The following is a 23625-nucleotide window of genomic DNA, read 5'->3' as shown; positions in this document are numbered from 1 at the left end:
AGAGTGTTGAATGAATTGCGTAATGAAGATTGTTGTAATATGGATAAGTGTGATTTGATAAAGTACTGTATCCCTATAAGTGATAATCTTACTGTTACTGCAGCACAAATTAAGAAAAAAGATATTTGGATATTTTTGTAGGTACTTGTTGTTTTCCCTCTATCTTCATTAAGGAAGTAAAATAAGGAACTTGTAGAATTGGAGTTAATATAATGTCCGAGTGGAATAGACGTTAATCTGTGGCATGCTATCAGTTAAATAAGAATATGTAGAGACTCAATTAAACTGACAAAAAGCTGGCACAATTCAAAAAAGCTGATACGTTATGGCTTAGTTGGAACTTTAATGATGTTCAAAAAAATCATATTCATGGTAAATTTTGAAATGTTGCATAAATTTCTCTTCGGTGAAGTATCAGATTATGTGAGTTTACTGACGAACAAATGTGGTTGTGACTATAATAATACACTATAACTGGAGTCAAATGGTACAACTGAGTCATACAAATTTGTAGAAATTTATCTAAGAAATCAGATTTTTAGTAATAAATCTATTTACTCACCCTTCCATCCCAAGCCTGAAATAAATCTGATACCGTTCCATATGGGGTTACATCATGAAATAATAAAGATGTGAAAATTTGTCCGAATCATAATTTTAATATTTATTAATGCACAGTTGAATACACGTCATTCCCCACATAAACGTGGTACATATGCATGTCAGTTACCAAATATTTAAAAATTTACATATGATCTAGTAAAGGCAAACATATTTCGAAACACTTTCCTGTAGCAAAAACCGAATATAAAGTGTCATAAAACTTAGTTATTTTAAGAAGCATTCTTTCCAACTCTTAATAATTGATAGCATCTTGGTACTCAGAACCATAAACAACCTAAAAATATCCTATATTAAAAGCACATCACTAAATGATTAGTCAAATGGAATATCTGAGTCACACAAATTTGTTAATGCACAACACGCTGTAGCTATTTTATCTATCATGTGTGTCACCTTCACTCTGAAAATAATTTATAGGTATAGTATCTTGCAATATCGTATATTTGTTCTTAACAAATCCAATAATCCATTCCATGTGTATTTCTTAAATGAGAATGTGTTTAAATTCTAAGAGCGATAACTGAAACTTTCTCTCTGTAACCGCAGGAATCTTTGCTTCGGGCACATTTCAGTCCCACATTATTCCGTATATCAAATCCACGATCTGTCAAAATCACATCACCACGCAGCATGTAGAAATTTATCTAAGAAATCAGAATCGTCAGTAATAAATTTATCACTGACTCTCCCATTCCAAGCTTAAGAAAAATATATTACCGTTCCATGCGGGATTACACCAATTAAAAACTTAACTGTATTGTGCTGTTCGTATGCTAATGAGTTAGGAGGTTTCCTACTAAACACTTCAAAACAATCAATAAGCATATTTTTTCTCAGTTTTTACTTTACAGGCCAGTAAATTAAACCTTTCATTCTTTAATGCATAATATGAATAAAAGATAAATGTCCTAGAAGCTATTGTTTTGGACGTGCCCTGGTAGATTCAATCGCAATTTCATTAAAACGATCGAGTTCGCATCCCCGTCGCGTCAAACATGCTCGCCCTTTCAGCCGTGGGGGCGTTATAATGTTATGGTCAATTCCACTATTCGTTAGTAAAAGCGTAGCCCGAGAGTTGACGGTGGGTGGTGATAACTAACTGCCTTCCCTCTTGTCTTACACTGCTAAATTAGGGACAGCTAGCGCAGATAGCCCTCGAGTAGCTTTGTGCGAAATTCCAAAACAAACAAACAATTAAAATGATAAGTTTCTGCAAGTTAGTTAAGTTGGATCCACTAGCTTCACTTATTAAGATTCTACGAAATTAAACACTACCATCAAAGTTTAAAAAAGAAGGAAGGTCTTTGTAATATTTTACTTTTGTTATCGTCACCACTTAAGACTCTAGAGAAATTTCCTTTTCATATGTCGTGTTTTAATTTCAGATATTCTAATGTTGGCATCACTTCTTCTTTCTGAACGTCCAGGAAGAAGAAAATTGCACACAATGTTGTTTTTTTAACCTCCAGTGTAAGAACTTCGATCTCTTGTATCTGTCATACTTTTAAAGGTCCCGGCATAGTCAGATAGCTAGGGCGCTCGCCTCGTAATTTGAGGGTTGCGGGTTTAGATACTCGTCACACCAAACATCTCGCTCTTTCAGTCGTGGAGGCGTTATAACGTGATGGTAAATCCCACTATTCATTGATAAAAGAGTAGCGCAAGAAATGACTGTAGGTGATGATGACTAATTGCCTTCCCTCTAGTCTTACACTCCTAAATTAGGAACGGCTAACGCAGATAACCGTCGTGTAGCTTTACGCGAAATTAAGAAACAAACTATAAAGTAATGATACAGTTGACAGTGATATTGTTGTTGTTTTAAAATAAGCACAAAGCCACAAGATGGCTTATATGTGCTCTGCCCACCACGGGTATCGAAACTCGGATTTTAGCGTTGTAAGTCCGCAGACATACCGCTGAGCCACTGGGGGACAGTTGGCAGTTGACAGTGATAGCAATGATGTCAATATAAATTTCTAGTCTCACAGTGTAACTAGTTGTAAAACTAAATCAACTGCTGATTTCAGTATGTGTAAATTACGAATAGTACGAGATTCTCAACTTTGTCTGGTGGTGCATTATGATATAAGACTGATCAAATTATCTCATAATCTAACATTGTATGAGCTACAGTATGGTGAAAAGTGAAACATTTTTTAAGCTGTGACTGTGTATTATATAAACCCCTTCTGTATTAACTATAAGTATAATGACAGTTTCTACCTTTTTAGATTGACAGTTTATGGTTTCCTACTCTGGTAACTACGACAGTAGTTGTATAGTATCTACATAGTAGGTTGACAATGTATCAACTGTACAAATCAGTATAATAATTATTGGTCTGATTGTATAATTATAAGCAAGGAAGGCTAGCAGAAAATTTCCAGTCAACAATTATGAAACTTTTAAAACAAGTTCAAAAATGAAAAGTAATTTTTATCATAGTATTTGTTAAATTGAAAGTCTGTTTTGTCGTATGCATATAATACGTATTTAAAATTATTTAATACAATGGGCACAATAGCAACTGAAAACTTACAACTAATGTTTTATAGATTTTACTTTATTTTTATTTCTCTATATATTTGTTATATACTTTGTTCCAATTATTTCTTACATAACAGATATATGAGCTTTTCGTGTATATTTCGTACGTTTCTTACAGCTGTTGGTTACACTATAATCAGCTTTAGAGAAAGCATATTTACAAAATACTGTGATTTATAAAGTTTAGCCTTTTAACATCCCTTTTTTGTTGTTCAAAAATTTGTAATCATTACATATGGATATATTGTTTTTTAGAGAAAAGAATTAATTTTGCACTTAGATAAAAAGCTACTTTAAACTACAATTTATGAAAAAAATTAAAAATATTAAAATTTATTAATCCGACATAATAAAATTAATTGTGATTTGAATCTCTTCCTATAGTATGGTGCTAGAACTGAGAAAAGACACCAAAAAATATAACTCCTTCTAACAACTAAGGACGTTCTTCAATGAAAAAAAAAGTAAAGCAAAATCTACTGTGTTAAGTATATTTTCCAAAAATAAATATGAACTCAAAAATTTAAATTAAGGCTTATGTGTTATTCACAAAAGTCGCTACATTCAGAGGTAGAAAGATTGGTTTGAATTTCATGCAAAACTACACAAGAGCTATCTACGCTAGCTGTCCCTAATTTTGTAGTGTAAGACTAGAGGGAAGGCAGATAGTCATCACCACCCACCGCTTACTCTTGGGATACTTTTTTACCAACGAATAGTGGGATTGTCTGTCACCTTATAACGCCCCCACAACTGAAAGGGTGACCATGTTTGGTGTGACGGGGATTCAAACCCACGACCCTCAGATTACAAGCTGACTGCCTTAACTACCCAGTCATGCCGGGCCGAGGTAGAAAGCGAAACTGTTTTTTTTTTTTATTTGCTGCGTAAAATCAAATACCAAAATCCTTAAGGTGATTGGTATGAACTTTCATACATTCCTGTTCTTGCCTCTTACAGTGTTTGTCTACTTCTATAACCGTATTATTTCTTCGCGACAGTCCTTACTTGAACTTGAAGTCTATTATTTTTGGATCTATCTTACAGATTTCGTGTTATAGTTCATAACTTACAGATATACCAAACTTTCAATGTTTGTCTTTTCTTCCTGTTTCTGCTTTTAATTACATCGTCGTGATTTAAAGCATCCCATGATGGATAAACGCAGCTGGAAATTATCGAAGCCTACCAGTGCAAAATAGATTTGGTTCTTTGTACTTTATTTCTGGAATGCCAGGTTCAGTATCAATCATCGTCCACTTCTTCTGAGAGTATTCCAATTCTCCGCCCCACACATGTTACTGACTTAGTTACCTCCTCCTGTACCAAGTTGAAGGACATTGCCAGAAGTGCCATGCCAAACAGTAAGTAGAGAGCGCACAATCCTAAGGTTAATTGGGCATCTTCCGACAATACAGCTGTACCAGGGACCAAATCCCCAAATCCAATGGTCGTCAATGTAATAAAACAGAAGTATGAACTGTCTAGAAAGTTCCAGCCCTCCCAGATAGTGAAAAGGACTGCCCCACCACAAATATAGCCAATCACAACTGCTGAACATAACCAGATAGGAACAGTCACTTCTTCTTCTTCTTCTATATTGCTATCTTCCGACCCAGATTCCCCTTCCATAAAATCTAAATCTACAGGCTCCGCCTGTCGACGGTTTCCCCAACTACACTGGTCCGCACGTTTGGACTTGGTAGCTGGGCTAGATAAGCTAGATTGCTCTGTTCGCACCACATTTGGAGTAAACAAGCCAAATGGGACATCTTCTTTACCCTGAAGTACGTACTTGTTAGGTATCACTGGTACCTGGTTGATATCATTGTAATCCCTACAGGATCTCCCATGAAGTGGTAATGCACGGGGTACTGTAAAACGAGGGGATCCCAGTCCAGTAGAAGTTGGGGAAGTAGGTGGCGAAGTAGGAGAATGGGGGCTATAATCATTAACTATTATCCCTTTACCTGGAGCGGTGTAGTAGCTACTTCGACTGATAGTATCCACAAATTCTGGGGTTTTCCCGTAGACTATGAAAGGATCCCGGTCAGCCGAATATTGTGTGCTATGGCGAAAAGATCTGGTTTCTCGGCGCTTTTTCCGTGGCTTGATACATAAGTAACAACAAACCTTCCAGTAAACGAATTTAAATGAATGAGCCATGGCATCCCCTATATTTGACAAACACAAGAGCATCAGTGGTATCCCAGTAATGGCGTATAGGATGGTAACCATTTTACCCCATGGCGTTTTGGGAGCAATGTTTCCGTAACCTGTAATAAAAAGAAAAACGAGCATTAATTAAATAAACGAGAACTAATAAATAATGATTGTGGAGACAGTTGCACTGTTACATATAACTTTTATTAAGGTAAATTGTTAGCTTAGACAAAATGTTCTTTATAATTTTAACATTTTATTGAGACTTTAGTTGGATTAATTATTAAGGTAAATTGTTAGCTTAGACAAAATGTTCTTTATAATTTTAACATTTTATTGAGACTTTAGTTGGATTAATTATTTGGAATAATCGATTCCAAAGATGAGTACATGAGGATCAAAAACAGCTAATGAAAAAATGTTGAAACTGCAACAGAGCTTGAATATATTCTATTAAAACGAGTTTAAAGCCTAGCCACGTTGTTCAGTGTGTGTCGTCACGTCCGTTCATGCTCTGTCTAACGACCATATATCTTGACAATCAAACAGCGCACGAGACGATGATATGTTCTTTCCTCTATGATCACTACGTGATGATGTTCCCTTTTAGAAATGGCATGTTTTCCGGTGTGCAATCATTATAATTTTATATACAATTGTTACAATCTCGACAACTTTCTGGGCCAGGCATGACCAGGTGGTTAAGGCACTCGACTCGTAATCCAAGGGTCGCGGGCTTGGACATTCGTCACACCAAACATGCTCACCCTATCAGCCGTGTGGGCGTTATAACGTTACGGTCAATCCCACTAATTTAAATAATTTTCCTACATGTAATTGAATCTGTACAAAATCTAATAATGGGAAGTAAAAGGATTTAAAATCTTAAAAATAACATTTTCATATTTAGTAAAATTCAGTGTAAATAATTTATTGTGTATGGTTAGTGAATACACTGTAATCATAATTTTCACTAATAAAACGAAAATAATAAGACTAGAAAGGTATGGATAACCGAAATGTTTTCTTTTGAATCCAGAAATTTTATACTCTTATTATTTATAAGTGTTTAATAATACATTGTGCCTATTTCAGGCGTCAACACCCTGGAACAGCACTAACTTTATTGATTTACAATGCTAAAATCCGAGGTTAGTTCCCCACAGTAGACACAGCAGATAACACAATATGACGTTGTTCTAAGAGCAAAAAAACAAATTATTTCAGACATGTCTACCTTTATGGAAAATTTTGAAAGAATTCGTAACTATATAAAAAGTAAATTATATAATCTATATGGCAATGTAAAAGACTGTTTTAGTGTAGATATTATTAATTATTTATTTTGCGAGTAAATATTTTATTATTGTTTTGTCCATAACAAGAAAGCTAGAAGCAATTTTTGAAGTAAATACTATGACAAGTTTAATTACTTCACTCAGTATTAGTCGTCAGTTGTGTTTTTATAGCTCACTGATGTCAACGTTATAGAACGTTGCTGAAATTTATTGATGCCGAGGATATATAACGAGCAGACAATTTAGTAATATACATAAAAATAGTATGAGATGAACAGAAAAGTAACAGACAGACAAAGATAGAACATACTGTTGTGTTTATTAAAAAACAAGAAACTGTACAAAAAGCAAAAAGTACAATGAAATAATGACAAAAAATGGTGACAGTGAGATAAATATACGAGAAATTAAACAAATTACATAACAAAAGAAAAAATTGTACAGATAGACAAATATTGAACAGACGAGAAACAAAATATTCGCATGAAAAAAGACGTCTGTCAGTGAGGGAAGGCCTAACAATTAATATAAGCCCAACGGTTGATATATATTAGAGCGAGACTAGTGGCGTTGAAAGAGATAAGATTTAATAGTTTATTTCATTTAAGAAAGTTTTAAAATAATTGAACCTGCCTGTGTGTACGTTTATTGAAATACGATTAGTGAACAGATGATTTTAGAAACATAGGTGAACTATGCTCGTAAAGTTTGGCGACAGTAGTAGAGAAATAGTTCGGTTTGTCAACTGAGATTCCAAAGCAGTTGAATAGGCTTAAGTGGACTTTTGAGAAAAAGTAGTTCCGAATATGTATGTTATGTTAATAATAGGTGAAATGAGTGCTATTAATTTATCAGTGAACTTATCACAGACACTTACTGCAGATGAATCCCAAGCCCGACAACAAGACAGTTTATATTTATATATAGAATTGAGAATGACAAGTAAAATTAATTAGCAATTGACGAACGTAACATTTTAAACAAAATGTTTGTGTACAGATTTTAAAGTCTTTGGAGGTTGAACCTAAAAGTGATAATAAAGTGTACTAAATCCGAGGCATGGTAATTTTTCCTTTAACTTACAAGGTTATATTTTTAAACAAATGCAAATTTTCAAAGAGCAATAAAATAATTTTAATGTTATAAAACTAGTAAAAACTACTTTTGGACAATAAATGCTCTACCCTTTTCTTACTAATTTTATACAATTATTTCACTATTAAGAAAAACTGTCTTTTTGTTTGTTTCAACCACTACACAATCCATATAAGAGGATTTGTATAAGATATCATAATCCACAATAAGGCTGATAGATAATTATAGTGAACTAAGAAGGAATTTAATATGCACCACAGATAGCGCATGATTGGTGATGTAAGTTAGTATGGTTTAAACATTTTATTCACGTTGTATTAAGAGAAGTTGGAGCCTTTTCACGTCATAATAGTGCATATGACGACTTCTGATTGTGCCCCAGTTGATAACCATGCATTTTTGTAATAGCAATGGAACATAGTTTTATAGCAAACAGTTCCATTGTAGGGCTTCATGTTCAAAATACACCCATTCCCCATAAAACATTCTATAATCCATCTAGCTTATGAGAATGATGTTTTTTTAATGCGCTTTACAATAGTAAGATCCTACAGATATTTATGGATATCACATCTCGTGACTTGACAGACATTTCTACATAGGAAACAGTATGAATGTTCGTTTAATTCTTCAGCTGCTTGAAGTATTAGATTGTTAAATAAGTAAGTGAAGGATGCAACTTGTGTACACATGACTTGTCTTGCTTCTCGAGATGGTGATCCTTTATTATGTTGAGTCCCTTTACTTTGGGACACGTGGTTTAATTCTGACAGTGATCTTTGTGTCGAAAATTCTCATCTATAAGAAGATACTGCTTACCTTAGCTGGGTGCAACGTTTTTTTTTACAGGTACCTTTCTGAATGGTCATGGTTACCCAAACTGATTCATATTCCTTTGATATTCATTGCTATTAATTACAAGGAATACCCCGTCTTAGGAATTCTAAATCTCCGATCTAAACACATCTTTATGATTAGTGTATTAATATTTTGCATAAGAAAGGATTGTTGCACACTCTTCCCAAAAGTAGTTAGCTTTAGATGGCCACTTACACAATACTAAAAAATTATCAAAAATGCAGTTCTGTTACAGGCCTCTTCACTGCTATTATGTATTGGACATGATTGTCACATGACTTATTGATTTGTATATTCTGAATGCTTTTAATATATAATGGACTCATTTCTTGTATATCATGTCAAACTAAGGTTCATTTGAAACTACAAGCTTTTAAAAAATTTTCAGTTGTTATGTGTGAAATAAGTCTTGCAGTTTTATTAACTATTCTTTTCAAATATGTTGAAACAATTTTCAAGTTTCTTCTATAGTTGCATAAACTTGAAAATTGTTTCATTTTGAGTTTACTTACTAAGTGTACTTTTCTACAAGTTACAGCTTTTACACTAAAATTTATTTTTGAAACAGGCGCAACATTTTGATAAATTGTACGACCCATCCCACCAAACATGCTCGCTTTTTCAGCCGTGGGAGTATTGTACTATGTTGGTCAATCCCACTATTCATTGGTAAATGAGTAGCCAAAGAGTTAGCATTGGATGATGATGACTAGCTGCATTTCCTCTAGTCTTTCACTGCTAAATTGTGTATAGCTAGAACAGATAGCCTTTGCTTTAAATTAAAACCCCCACTTGTATTGCTTTCATCATTCTCGTGTACACAAGTTAAAGAAAAAGCAAAGAAACATGACAAAAATAGTTAATGTTAATCGCATGTTATCATATGCCATCACTCCGTACCATCACCAAAGCCCTAGACGTGCTTTTGAAGTTGATTTAAAAATTACATTACGTAAAAATCATTAGTCATAAAAAAATTATAATACTTTTAAAATATAAATTGAATGCTTTATAAGTATTGATTTATCTTTTCTCTGACTAAGAAATAACAGAAGATAAACAAATGTTAAGGCTTGACGTGGACCAATGATTAATGTTTCAAGATGTGTGGTTGAAGGATTTGGGATTCAAGGAGTGATGCCATTTATCATATTCCACATTTTCAGAAGAACTGTCAATCTCGTTTTTCAATTCAATTCTTTATTGTTGGGCGTACGTTTAAACAATAGGTTATCTGTGCTTTGCTAACGAGTGGTATTAAACTCAGTAATGAGCATTATAAGTCCTTAAACTTAATACTTAGCTACCATATGTTTTCTGTTTAATGACCTAGATGCTAATGACAGAACGCTTTTCTTTTGTTCAATAGCTCAATGTTTATACCTGAACGTTTAGGACATGATTTGGCCGTTTAGCACATGCATGAATCATTTGTCAACCTAGTTAAAATATCATTTTCCTTCAACGTTAACTTTTTAAAAAGGTAATTTAAATATAAGTGGTAAAAACATGAATTTTATACTGTTTTACAATTATAATGAAACAGAAAAACAAGTAGTAAACCTAGTGCTTTAGCGTCCAAAGGATGTAATCACAGCAGAAGGTAGGAGAAGAAAGGTGTAATGTCATCAAGATGACAATGTCATAGTTTTAAGTTTAGCTACCAGAAGAATGCGTTATTAGGCTGCCATGATTTACGATTATATAATGTTGGTTGTTTGGTGTTTAATGGCGCAAAGCAACTGGATTATCTATGTCAAACAACTAGTAAGAAACATAAAAGTAAAATCGTTGTAAAATGTAAAATGTAAAACTAGAGAAACTTGAAAAAGCAACAAAAACTTAAATAGAATTAAAAAGACCAATAGCTTTTAAAATTTAAAAACACAAGTAAAGTGGATAGTGTCACCATCGCCAATTACACTGTTCAGCTTCAGGGATAAACCTATGAAAAAACATGTCTAAAATTGTGCTATTGCTCATAATCGTAATCACGGCACAACAGTAAAACGTTGGCTATTGTGACTTGAGTGTCGCAAAGGCCACACATTATAGATCAGTTCCAGATAAAAGAAAAAGATGAGTTAAAGTGTGACCAATGCGTTTCCTTGCCAGAACAACTTCCTCCTTCTGATCCTTCCAGAAAGAAGATGGCGAAAGAATAAAAGAAGATTTAATCCGAAAAGTTTGTTATCACGTTTCTAATTCCTGGTCAACTGCCAATTGGCGTGGAGCTGAGCCTTGAATACAGGACAGCCCATATATGGGACAGACATGACAGTGATAGCAGAGCAGGAGCACTTTCCTGCAGTGCCAGCAAATTCATTCCTACGAATGAACTGGTATCCATAAAACTGGATATAAATAGAATATGAAGAAAAACGAGCTAGCCGGTTTTAAATATCAACAATAACAGGGTGAGAACGAATGTGGAGCGATTCCAGGGCCAGTGGGGAGCTGAGAGAATTGGTATAAGGAGTACAGTTGGTGTGCTGCATAGCTTCTACGTGATCCAAGGCAAGGGAAATGGTAGTGAACACAAACTATAGATGAGATCCTGTGTGCAACCACCAAACCACAACAAACAATGGCAGAGCCCACAGACTCATCTGATTTCGAACCATCCATATAAATTATAACAGAAAGATGTTTCAAAACATATTTGACAAACAGAATACGATACTTACAATCAGATAACTCAAAGAAAGGTCACAGGAAAAGATGGTAAAATTCAATGGTGGGATAAACTGACTAGGAAAGACAGCAACATCATCTGAGGACTGACACAATTCAGCCACCTGCAGAGACGAGGAGCAGATAGAGAGATCTATAAAATGACTCGTTCAATTAATATCAGCACTACCCTAGAGGTAAGTATATTTATTAAAGTTCCCCAGGATTGGAAATGGATATTGTAACTGTTGAATGAGGGCCAAGGTCTGACTGATCATAGGTATCTCCAGAAGACAGGCAGAGAAAACAAACAGTGATAGTATGACCCAAGGAAGCACATATGGTGATGACCTCTAAGAATGTATTGAGTGAAATGGGCAGGGCAGGATATGCTAACCGACCAGTAGTGACATCTCTCCATGCACTTATCCATCACACAACCTCTCATTCTGTTATAAAGAAATTGCTGAAAGGCTATATAGTTTCAGAAACATTTCCTGTAAGGAAAAACACACAGAATGATAGGAACCAATCAAGGCTTTACTGTCATACAGATTAAAATTGAAAGCTCAACAGTTTCATTGTATTATAATGAATCATATACAACTCGGAACTGAGAATAACTGGGTAGAGAACCTTTGATATACGACCATGCCATTTTGTTGTTGTTGTTGGAAGGAAGTTCTTCGACCTTTTTTGATTCTGTCCTAGATTAAGTAGGTAGATCTCTGTCAGTAGATCTATATTTCAGTAACTGAGGGCGAGAATAAATAATCGTTTGACATCTCAAAGTTGAAAGAAGTCGATCTGAGTAATCATTGGAAGGAATGGTGGAAACAGAAACAGGAGCAGATGTGGACTTGTCAACATGTTTATTGGAGAAGGGCAAGGTCGAAGGACTGCACATAGTTTGAAGGGGAAGATCTGTCTGCATTTCCAATAAAGCAGTGGCATATATTGCAACAGCATGTGTCCGAAAGAGAGGTTGAGACAATAACCTCCAAGCCTCAGGATAAGAAATGGTGTGAACCATTTTCAAATACTGTGCCTTTTACTCCTTACCCGTTACATAAAGTATGCTCGCCCTTTCAGCCATGGGAGCGTTATAAAGTCAGCCAATCCCACTATTCGTTGGTAAGAGAGTAGCCCAATAGTTGGTGGTGGGTGGTGATGACTAGCTATTTTTCCTCTAGTCTTAAACTGCTAAATTAGGGATGGTTATCGTAGATAACTTTCATAGCTTTGTACGAAATTCAAAAACAAAAAGTAATTACATTTCCTAATCATCTAATTATTCCATCATGGTTAATACAATAATTAAAGCATATTCAATCAAGTGATTAAAGATTTTCAGCACTACATTTTCTGTACTGAAAAGACGACATCTTACTCAATCCGACGAATGCAATACATGACTATAGGGTTAAATTGCCCTAAAAACGCAAAATCGTACAATATTTAAAATCTATGCTTTTACTAATTTGACCTTATAGAATATTTTACTTATTGAATAAAACTTTTATTATGCAATGACAATTTTACTAATTTGACTTTAAACACCAAAATAATTTACATATTTTATTTTACATGATATTTTACAAAGGACTTTCACATTTAAGTTATATATTTAATAACTATTATTTTAGCAACGGTCATAGGATTTTAACAAATATAGTTGACGGTACTTCTACAAGTCATCAACTTCTCGATTTAATTGTGTTAAAATCATTATTTTACATATTTTAACATCTGTACTAAAAATAATAAGTGATTGACTTGCTACTAATTCGTCCATTTTCTATATAGCCAATTAACACCTCCAAATGCACGTAACTTCTTTCAGTGTTTTGCAAAATAATGTTTCACAAATCATGCATAATCCTATGTTACTATTTTAAATATCAGAACTTTCGGATTGTCTAGCACGAAACACGTACAAGTCTCTACATGTGGTTTCTATAATGAGTACATAATACTAACGAGGAAAAGAAAAGCATCATATTTTTCACATTTTATACCTGCTGAGCTTATTGATGGCCAGTATAATTTTTGTTGATTATTAATAATGAGACTTCATTTGACATGAGAATAAAGTGTGTGGAAAAAGTGTTGATTATTTATTAATATACTATTTAATGATGGAATGTAAGACCACGTTTCCAGGAAAGCTTATCAAAGTTTGTAGAACAGCACAAAAACAAAATTACCAGAAAGCTTGTACCCTGCTGGAACAGCAGCAAGTCTACGGATTTACAAAGCTAAAATCAGGGGTTCGATATCCCTCGGTAGACTCAGCAAATAGCCTGATGTAGCTTCGCTTTAAGAAAACACACACACACACACTAGAATGCTTTTGTTTGTTTCAGAATTTCGCACAGTGTTACACAAGGGCTATTTATAATTTTGAACAACTAGTTCAACTAGTTAAGCAACTAGTTCCCTAACCCCCCAACTGTTGGCCTATTTTTCACTAAATGAATGAGATTTAACTGCTGCTGTTGTTTTTAAAGCGCACTGACAGCTCCAAAGAGAGAACCGCAAATCGGAGGCAGAAAATCGCGAGCTAGGAATACAGTCTGTGTGAAATAACTACTAGGCCACACCTGGCCTTTTCGTATTGCAACCTGATAAAATGTTTCTTTTCTAGACAGTATAAGTTTTACTCGCGAAAAGCCACCCGTGGCTCAGCAATGAGTATGAGGGCTTATAATGCTAAAATCCGGGTTTTGATATCCACGGTGGGTAGATCACAGATAGCCAATTATATAGATTTGTGTTTAACAACAACAACAAAAAAAGGAATTAGAATTTGAGATCTAAGATTACCAGACAAGGGCTAAAATTTGAACCAATTAATTACGTATTCTACAGCTGTTGCAGTCTGTAATAAAGACAGACTACATTTAATTGTCATATCAATAGCATGATGAACACCTGCCCGGATACTACACGCCCTCTGACGTACCTAATCTTAAATAAAATAAGTATTTAGAACAATAAACGCGTGTTTAAGATAATATAAAGTAAAGAAGGAAGGAATATTTTCTGCAAATGAGTAAGCAACACAAAAGTCTGTTTGTTTGTTTGCTTTCTTTTTAATTTCGCTGAAAGCTGCATGAAAGCTATCTGCGCTAGCCGTCCCGAATTTAGCAGTGTAAGACTAGAGGGAAGGCAGCTTGTCATCACCACCCACCGCAAACTCATGGGCTACTCTTTTACCAACGAATAATAAGATTGACCGTCACATTATAGCGCCCCCGGCTGAAAGAGAGAGCATGTTTGATGCGATGGAGATTCGAACTCGCGACCCTCAGATTACGAGTCGAACGCCTCAACCAACCTAGCCATGCCAGGCTCACAAAAGACTGACCACTGTTATTTTAAACACAATACTTTAGTAATAATCATTTGCACTTTTTCAGCCAAAAACTTGCACAAATAACAATGATCGGCCGATTGAGTTGATATAGAGAATGAAAATCCTCTTCTGTAACGAACTGTGATTTAAAACACAAAACATACTTCAAGCAATCTGAATATCTCTCCTATTAGATTAAAAACAGAAAGTAATAATTTTACTAGAATAAATGATGTACTTAAATAAATTACTAGTAATTTATTGTAATATTTCATCACACTTTTTAGCATGAAAGGGTTTCATGCTCCTATTTCAGTATTTGTATAAAGGATGAACTTTAAGACTTCTTATAAACACTGTCCGAGTATTTTAGTATTCACACTATATTTCATACGGCTGTATAGTTTAAAACACGAAGCCTCGAAGCAACAGTTGACGGCTGAGACAAAGATCAACAGTTATTATTACGTTTGGTAAGAGTGGAGAGACTTCACAGTTTACAAAACATTCAATTCCATAGTTGTACAATTAAATAAGTAGAAATTTAATGACATTGATAAGTCTTCGTAGTTTTTGTAAGTTTGTTTATAGTTAAGTACATGTAAATCCACAGACATGCCGCTGTGTTACTGGGAGGGGGCCAATTTTTGTATGAAAAAAGGCACTTAGTAATATTGCTGATTTAGATTACTTTTCTCTGAGGAGGGGTAAGCTTCATATTGTCTCTCAATATCGTAAGTTCATGAAGCTGTAACTTTAATATTTATACAGGTTTTAAAAACTTAGAATTACTTACCAAAGTCATACAACACATAAATGATAAATACGCAGTGGCGCAGTGGTATGTCTGTGGATTCATATCACTAGAAACCACATTTCGATGTCTGTAGTGGGCAGAGCACAGATAGCTCATTATGTAGCTTTCTGCTTAATATTAAACAAAGAAACAAACTTTTGTATTATGAATTAAGGGTAAAAGACCCAAGCAACAAAATATTTTCTTAGTTGCACTTCGAATTATCACATTGCTTTTCGTTGTTGTTGTTTTTGCATTTAAGAATGTGTGTTAATTTTTAATTGCCTTAAAAAGCCAAAATTACTCGGGCTTTCTTTTCACGGTCTGACTGTCCAGCTACATTAATCTTACCCTCCAGGTCTCATCTGACTGGAAATACTTCTTTCGGCTCAAGTTATGTAGTATGAGTGGTCTCAAAAATTAGTTTTCATGTGAGTTAGTCTACATAAAATTCTAAGTCATTCCAAGCCAGTTCTATAGGTTTCTTTATTGCTTGTTTGGATTGGCTACCTTTAAAGAAATCTATATACAAACGCGTACATGACAGTTGGAAACGTAATAACAAAGGTTGCAGTATATAACCTTTACCTGTATAAACTAATTAGCACATGTTTACAACTTCCTAGTGACATACTGTCAAAAACTATGCAATTAACTACATCCAGAAAGTGCATGAGATTTAGAAAAGTTGTTATAATGTGCTATGCTTGTCGTATCTCAGCCGACTTGAAGAGCCGTGGTGAACAGAGCATAGATAGCCCATTGTGTAGCTTGCGTTTGATTTCAATCAGTCAAACAAATATAAAAGTTAGGTTGAACTTTCAAGGTTTTTTCTAAAATTACAAAATTCTAAAATTTTAGATAATCTATATAACCAAAATCTACATATCTTTCTCAATATTATTACCTCTGTAACTTTCCAATTTTGCTACGAGATATTTTTTAATGCAGTTGTATTTTTGTCCGTTTTGGAAAAGGAAGCTCTTAGAATTTAAATTAATTAACCTTTATTAAGAAAAACGTGTAGCAAAGGTATAGAATATTTCTTATTTAAGGTCCCCTAAAATTGTTTTCACCAAGTACAAACGAAAAGGTTTTGTCTACAGCGTAGTATTTGAATATTACCACAACTTAAATAAATTTAGACTTGGCAAATGCATGAGAACTGAAAAAAAAGTTTAGCGCAGAACAAATGTATCTATTTTTCCATTTGCTCGACAAAACACTTTCAGCTTAAGTGTGACTCATCACAGCAAGAAGGTGCCAATGTACAGGGTGGCCCGTAAGTCCCTACCCATCCATATGTTATTATGTTATATTCAATAATACTAATGATGAGTTGAAGGCAGCTGTTACTGCGACATTTGGAACAATAACCCCTGCTATGTTGAGGAAAATGTCTCACAAAACATAGCGTCGCATAATATTATGCAGCGAGAATGAGGGGCAGTACACAGGTACACTGGATACATAAGATATATGGATGGGTAGGGACTTATGGGCCACCCTGTACGTGTATTACCTCACCTCCTTCAACTATGCAATTCGTAGGCACAGCCACAGACCTTGTAGCTGTCTTGCATGTTAGCTGAAAAGACATCTGTTTGGAAGAAAAACCGTGGCGAGTTTTTATGCGTGCCTAAAAAATAATGTCATGTTTGGTGAGTTGCCATTTTATTATGCGACTATATTGTGATTTAGAAAACAAGCACATATATTATTTGTCATCAAGTAGTGAACTATTACGTTGATGTATTTTGCTATCAACAGTTTATATGATGCGAGAAGAAACAAAAGGTAATTACTTATGAATATCGCGAAAATAAAAAAACCTTTTGCACACATTAGAAACTTAGTTTACTCCCGCAATTCGTGTCCCAGAGAAAAATGTCCGAAAGAGCGGTCATCAGTATGAACGCCAAAATCGACAAAATATAAAAAGTCAGTGGTTCACAAATATTAGTCAAATGAAAGCCAGGTTTAATAAAATTTGAAGAACTATTCTTTTTTAACAGCTTGATTAGTAAGAAAGATGTTTAAAAGATTTTGCTCAGCATCGTTTTACTATCTACACAGCAAACAATAGTTGACTTCTATATTTACGTTTTGTTAACATTTCCTTAGCACTCGTGATTCTTGAAAGTACAAAAATATTTAGTGTAACGTATTCTATTTAGATTCTGTCTATATTGGCCATACAAGGAACGAACCTGATAAACTAATTTTAGTACTTGCGTTGTAATGTTAATCCTCGAATTATCGACTTGTATGTGTGTGTGTATATATATAGTTCAGTACTGATGAGGTCCAAATATTGCGTCATATTGGCTAATTTTAGGTTCTTGTTTGTTGTATAATATAATTGTGTATGTAGAAAAAAAAAAAAGAGACCAAACCATGAAAGTGATATCATTCAGTTTCTATGTAAATTATACATAAAGTCTCGTAAGTTATTAGCGGAACTAATTAAAACTTAGTTATATTTTTGTTTACTTTTACATTTTTTAGTGTGACTCATGTTTTAATATGGATTCTGTAGCCTATAACAGATTTACTATTGTACATATATTTTAGTGCCTACGTTTGCTTCTGTAAAGTTTTCTTTTTTGTTTGTGACGTATATTTTTAACTGTATATTGCGCAAGTCTCGCCTGTCCTCGAAAATTGTAGAACGTTCGTGTACGTAAGAATCAACAATGTGTTGTTTTCTGATAGCAAAGCCATATCGAGCTATCTGCTGAGCCCACCGAGGGGAATTTTAGTGTTGTAACTACGTAGGCTTACCGCTGTACTAGCGGGGGGCCAACAATGTACTAGATGTGTAGTGATTGACAGTACTTTATCGAGCTTTGCTGAAGTTTTTAGAGTCTCTCTTGTGATTTGTATAAATAGCAGCCAGCTGAGAGACAGAAAGAGAATATTATTAGACAGCTACGGTCAATACACTATAGGCCTAGGAAGCGATAATTGTGATTAATGTCTGTTAATCGGGAAACTACAGAAAGTGCATCTTTTAAGAAGCATAAGTACAGGGTTAAACCGAAATTACCAGCCAGTAATAGATGAGCATTAAATGACCGTAACATGTAGACATTCAACTCATTGTACACTATATAATCGGTATCTTCAGGGATCTAATCCCTATATTATGTATGAAGTGAGGGAATAAAAAAATCAATACACATATGATATTAAATTTTATTACACACATTCATGTAATAATTACTTCAAAAGGCTTGTTTATTTCTTTTGAATTTCGCGCAAAGCTACACAAGTCTATCTGAGTTAGCCGTCCCTAATTTATCAGTGTAAGACTAGAGGGAAGGCAGCTACCCACCGCCAACTCTTGGGCTATTCTTTTACCAACGAATAGTGGAATTGACCATCACAGTTAACATCCCCACTGCTGAAATGGTGAGCATGTTTGGGACGACGGGGATTCGAACCCGTGACCCTCAGATTACGAGTCGAACGCCTTAACCCACCTGGCCATGCAGGGCCCACTTTAAAAGGCACGAAAGTTTATTTAAAGTGATGTTTTAGACATAAATGTTTTATTTGGAAATACTTCTTTCTTTTCTACTGATAGCATTTTATGGACACTTTATGGATGTTATATCTTTATCTATACATATCATTACTGTGTATTATATTTAGGGAATTTAATAATGACGATGAAGACGATTGACAAAACATAAAACATTTTATTTGCAAGTTTGAACGTTTCAGAATAACTTATTCCGTCATCAGCGAAACCTGAAAATTGTGTTACAGAGATAATTATTACTACAATTATGACATAATATAATATAAATATTAGTTTGTTTAGTTATTAGGGAAAACGGAAATGGATGGATAAAACAATGTTTATATATATAAAGATCTTTGTGAATCATTAAGGGTCGAACAGTCTTTAGCTTTGAGAAAACTTTTTTCAATTTAAAGTTCAAGGTCTGAAAATCCTGTGGTAATGATAGAATAATCGTTAAATGAAATATTGCCATCTATGGTTTAAAAATTTGTAGGAATGGAAGACTGGCTGGGTTAAAGAGTGGAAGGTTGGTTCTCTTAGGTACTCCTAAATGTTCACAGTCTAGATTTTAAGTGGCGTTTTCTTTTTCTAATGCATGTGACCTACACGCATATTTATACTTGAGTCATGAGCGTAGAAGTTAAGTACTTAATCTTTGTACTGAAATAGGATTTTAACGCGGAGGCTCGGTCTGTATATTATTCTAAGCTAAATTTGAGGATAGAAGGTTGTAATTAGGGAAGAAAGTGTTGTTTTTTTTTAATTGGTAGAGATTGTGAGTTCACACAAGGAAGGAAAACAATAAGAGGAAAGCTTCGGACGGTGTGTACATTGGCTGGTGGTTAAAATTTGTTGTTTAAGAAATTTCCTGTAATCTTTAAAAGAAATCAGTTGGATAGACATTATTTAACACGTGTTTATGTAGAAGTGCAATTTATTCGTGTAAACTAAAATAATTAGAACAAATATCAGAAATTATGTTTAACAATGAAATAGCCAGATTACACTTGAATAATTTGTGGATAAAATTACTGAAACTGTTGAGAGGCCAGTAAAAGTCATTTTATGATATATGTCGGAATAAGTTATTCCGAAACGTTCAAATACTTGAATAGAGTTTTAGTTACGAAGAAACTATAAATACTCAATATTTTCAAACAAATCTCCATAATAGTTTCCAGCTGTAGATTAACATTTAAGATCTCTAATTAATGTAATAAAATAGTCACTACCTACACTAAATCGTCATGAACTGTATCAACCAACTATTAGCTATGTTGATTATCATTACAATGTATAGGGTTAGCTATCACATTAAGTAACTCTTTGCTCATAGTTGAGCATAGTTGGAAATTTAAAAACCTGTAACTAGGGATCGTGAAAAAGTAAGCAAATATGGTTGGTATATAGTAGACGTTATTCACTCAAACTGCTATTCTGATTCCACTAAATGTAATTCGAGGTAACAGCATGGAGCCAAAATACGGGTTTGTAGTTTGAATAAGTAATGTCTACATCATCTCCAGCCTTTTTGCTCTTTTTTTACGAACCCTAGTTACAGTTTTTAAATCCACAATTTGTTATTTATCTTTTAAGAGCAATACACTTACATATAATAGCAAAGACGATAGTAGAGAATATAACATATATAAAAATATGAAACTAATATATACACATATATACATTCATCCATAGTCATGACAACAATGATGAAATGTAAAAATTGTACGAATACAAAAAATAATTTACTTACCAAAATCATTATGACAATAACAGAATATACTAATGACCTGAATACGAAAGTAGTGTATAGATATGTATATATACCTACAGTCGTCATAACAATGTTGGAATATGACAATAATATGAATTAGAGAGGAATACATTTTTATCTATAGTCATGATAGTGAATATGAAATACAAAAATAATCTAAATGCGAGAGCAGTGCGGTTTTACCTATAGTTGTGATGACAATAATAGAGTACAACAATGCACCAGAAAAATTCCACTGTAAAGGAAGTTCGTCCTTTCCGTCGTATCCTTCTTTCCTTGCGGCTCTTATCAAGGTCCACTCGAATTCTCTGAGCGCAGATGCTGCTTGTTTCGTCCAGTTAGCCTCGTGCAACACGCTTGTTTCTGCTGTGATGTCCCATAGGGACTCTACCATCGCTGACCGTTTGTTCCTGATTTCTTCACGTTTTGTTTGTTCGTTCTGAGCTTCGAGAGCTTCGAAAGTGAATGCTCCCATGATGGTGTAACCCACCACTAAGCCACAAAGGCCGATGTGTGAAAAAACGAACGTCGAACCAGTTCTACAGTAATAACGACACTTAGCGCATCGAGACGGTTCTTCCTGCATCTCGGGGCCATTAGCAAGCCCAATAGAGCTCGGAATGGGCTGTCGCACGTTTCCCAATATTTAAGCCGAAAGATGATGATGTTGTAGGTCTCAACAACGTTCTTGGCCTTAATTACTTCGCATTACTACCCTAAATAAACTTGAGATCTCACTCTGGTCAGTTGTTGATTATGATATTCGACCTAGCTATTGAACATACACAGTATTGTTAACAATGGAAAAGATAATTGCTTTAGTAACTTCAAATAAGCCAGTAAAATATATATGCATGAAATCTATATAATAACAACGTCGTAAATATTTTGTTCGTTTCCAAGTGTCTTGATTCAAGGAGAAACATTTATCGTTTAGCACGTATAATCGTCACATAGGGAAGACAGAGAATCACTGGCTGTTATGCTATAAACTCCAACTGGGTCTCTTGTTTTCTCACAAGGTGCCTCTAAATAAACCGGATCTCTGCCGACGAAGACAAGCTGTTATCTTCCTTCCCTCTTGGGGGTATATATAAAGAGACCTAGCCGCCTTGTTACTGGCACTTGTGCAGCAAGCAGACGTCACGTGCCATGTTACCCGAAAAACAGCGTTTTAAATGGTGTATACAAACGAAAGAATGTATCTGGATTTAATTGTATAATCCTGAACAGAGGCATTAAAATTTATTTTTCAGATGATATTTTATCATAGCCCCTTCACGTTATCTTCACTTGTTAGTTACCTTAATTTCGAAGTTTCGATTTAGACTAATAACTAATAGTGCACCAACTTACTCTGAGGTTTATATCACATTTTATTTCACATATTCATTAACCTTTAACTTCTTTGTAAGTACAGTAAATTTAAATCATATCTTAATGAACTAATAATACATCATATAGATATATTTACATGTAATCGTCGTTCTTACTCATTAGCACCAACTTTTCCCAATGTTTAGGGCACTGGATGTATTTGTTGCAAGCTTCAGTATTCCAAGCAGCACTCGCTTCAACAATTTTGAAGCTGGGGCCTATGCTAGTACTAAGTGCTATATAAAGTATATATATATATATAATTATAATTTAACCTTTGTTTGCTAGACAAGTCGAGATAGTAATTACCTTCTTGTACCCGACAGTCTCAACGTAACTCCATACTCATTTCTTTTTTGAGAAATACTGAATAAGTATCGAGTTATTAACGAGGTAGTGCCAGTTTTGAACTAAAATGTATTTAACAAAAGGTATTTATAAACAAACACTTGTTTATTGTAAAGAGCTTAGTGCATAGGGCAATCAATAACGGAGACCGGGAGAGTGGAAATTTTAATAAATAGAAAAAAACAGTGCAAATAGAAACAACTAAGTTAATTATTAATAGTATGAAAAACAAAATGAATACACCCACTTGGACAGTTATTTGCATACATAGGAAAAGACATCCACGGCACTGGGTTAATAGAATAAACAATCAAATTACATGAATACATCTGAAAAACTGTATCTTGTTTGTAGAGGGGCAATACTTAGCATAATAACTGAATCAAATAATCAGTTAGATTAGGAATTACATTAATTAAGATGCTGGTTGAATAAAATCACATAAAGGTGACAGCCAAAGATATTAATGGAATAAAATGATAAAATAGCTGCCTAAGATAGTGTTTGAATTGATTGATACATCAACATACTAAATGAATACAATAACTACTCAGAGAAGACCATATAAAATACTGACGAGTACTGTAGATGTTTGAATCATGGATTATATGCGAGACAAACACTTCACTCTGTAATGTCGCTTTGATTACTGGATGCAAGAAAAACTACTGTTTCGATTAGTTATTGAATATCAGTCACATTAAAGATTATTCGAGTCGAGACAATTACCTAAAATATTTTTTCTAGACTTATAATAAATATAATTTTGTGAAGTGGGATTATTATTTTCATCCACCACAAGATGTAAGTTCCATAGTCATTTTTATTTTCTTAAATAAAGTTAATAAGATTAATATGTTTTTTATCAAATTATAATGTGCATTATAATGAATGCTTAACACAGAAACTGGGCATCACGTTTAATCAAAAAACGTAACAGAGCACCATTGAATTGAACATTAATAATGTTGTTGTTTTTTTCATCTGTATGTATTGTTATCGAAGCGTTATTTCCTTTTCTTGTGTCCAATTCGCATTATCACAGTTACTCCCTACTCTTTTTCATGTATATCAAACATTTCTTAGTTTTTCTCATAAACATAACGTAAATCAAAGAGTGGTTATGTAATCAATAAGCTTTGATAAACTTAAGTTGTGTCATTACATTAAATATTCTTT

General features: G+C 34.1%; 1 protein-coding gene across 1 annotated transcript; it reads right to left on the bottom strand.

Moving 5' to 3' along the window:
- Positions 1-639: 639 nt before the first annotated feature.
- On the bottom strand, positions 640-21948 carry LOC143239436 (potassium channel subfamily K member 18-like). The gene is made up of 2 exons (XM_076480493.1): positions 20905-21948; positions 640-5450 (listed from the first exon to the last, which is right to left on the bottom strand). Exons 1-2 carry the CDS (start codon positions 21305-21307, stop codon positions 4420-4422), a joined length of 1434 nt encoding a protein of 477 aa, XP_076336608.1. The 5' UTR covers positions 21308-21948; the 3' UTR covers positions 640-4419.
- Between the last annotated feature and the right edge of the window lie 1677 nt (positions 21949-23625).

The sequence above is a fragment of the Tachypleus tridentatus genome, chromosome 13 (genome assembly GCF_004210375.1).
Source record: "Tachypleus tridentatus isolate NWPU-2018 chromosome 13, ASM421037v1, whole genome shotgun sequence".
Lineage (NCBI taxonomy): Eukaryota > Metazoa > Arthropoda > Merostomata > Xiphosura > Limulidae > Tachypleus > Tachypleus tridentatus.
Note: the sequence above shows the minus strand (reverse complement) of the source record. Positions and strands in the feature narration are given on the sequence as shown.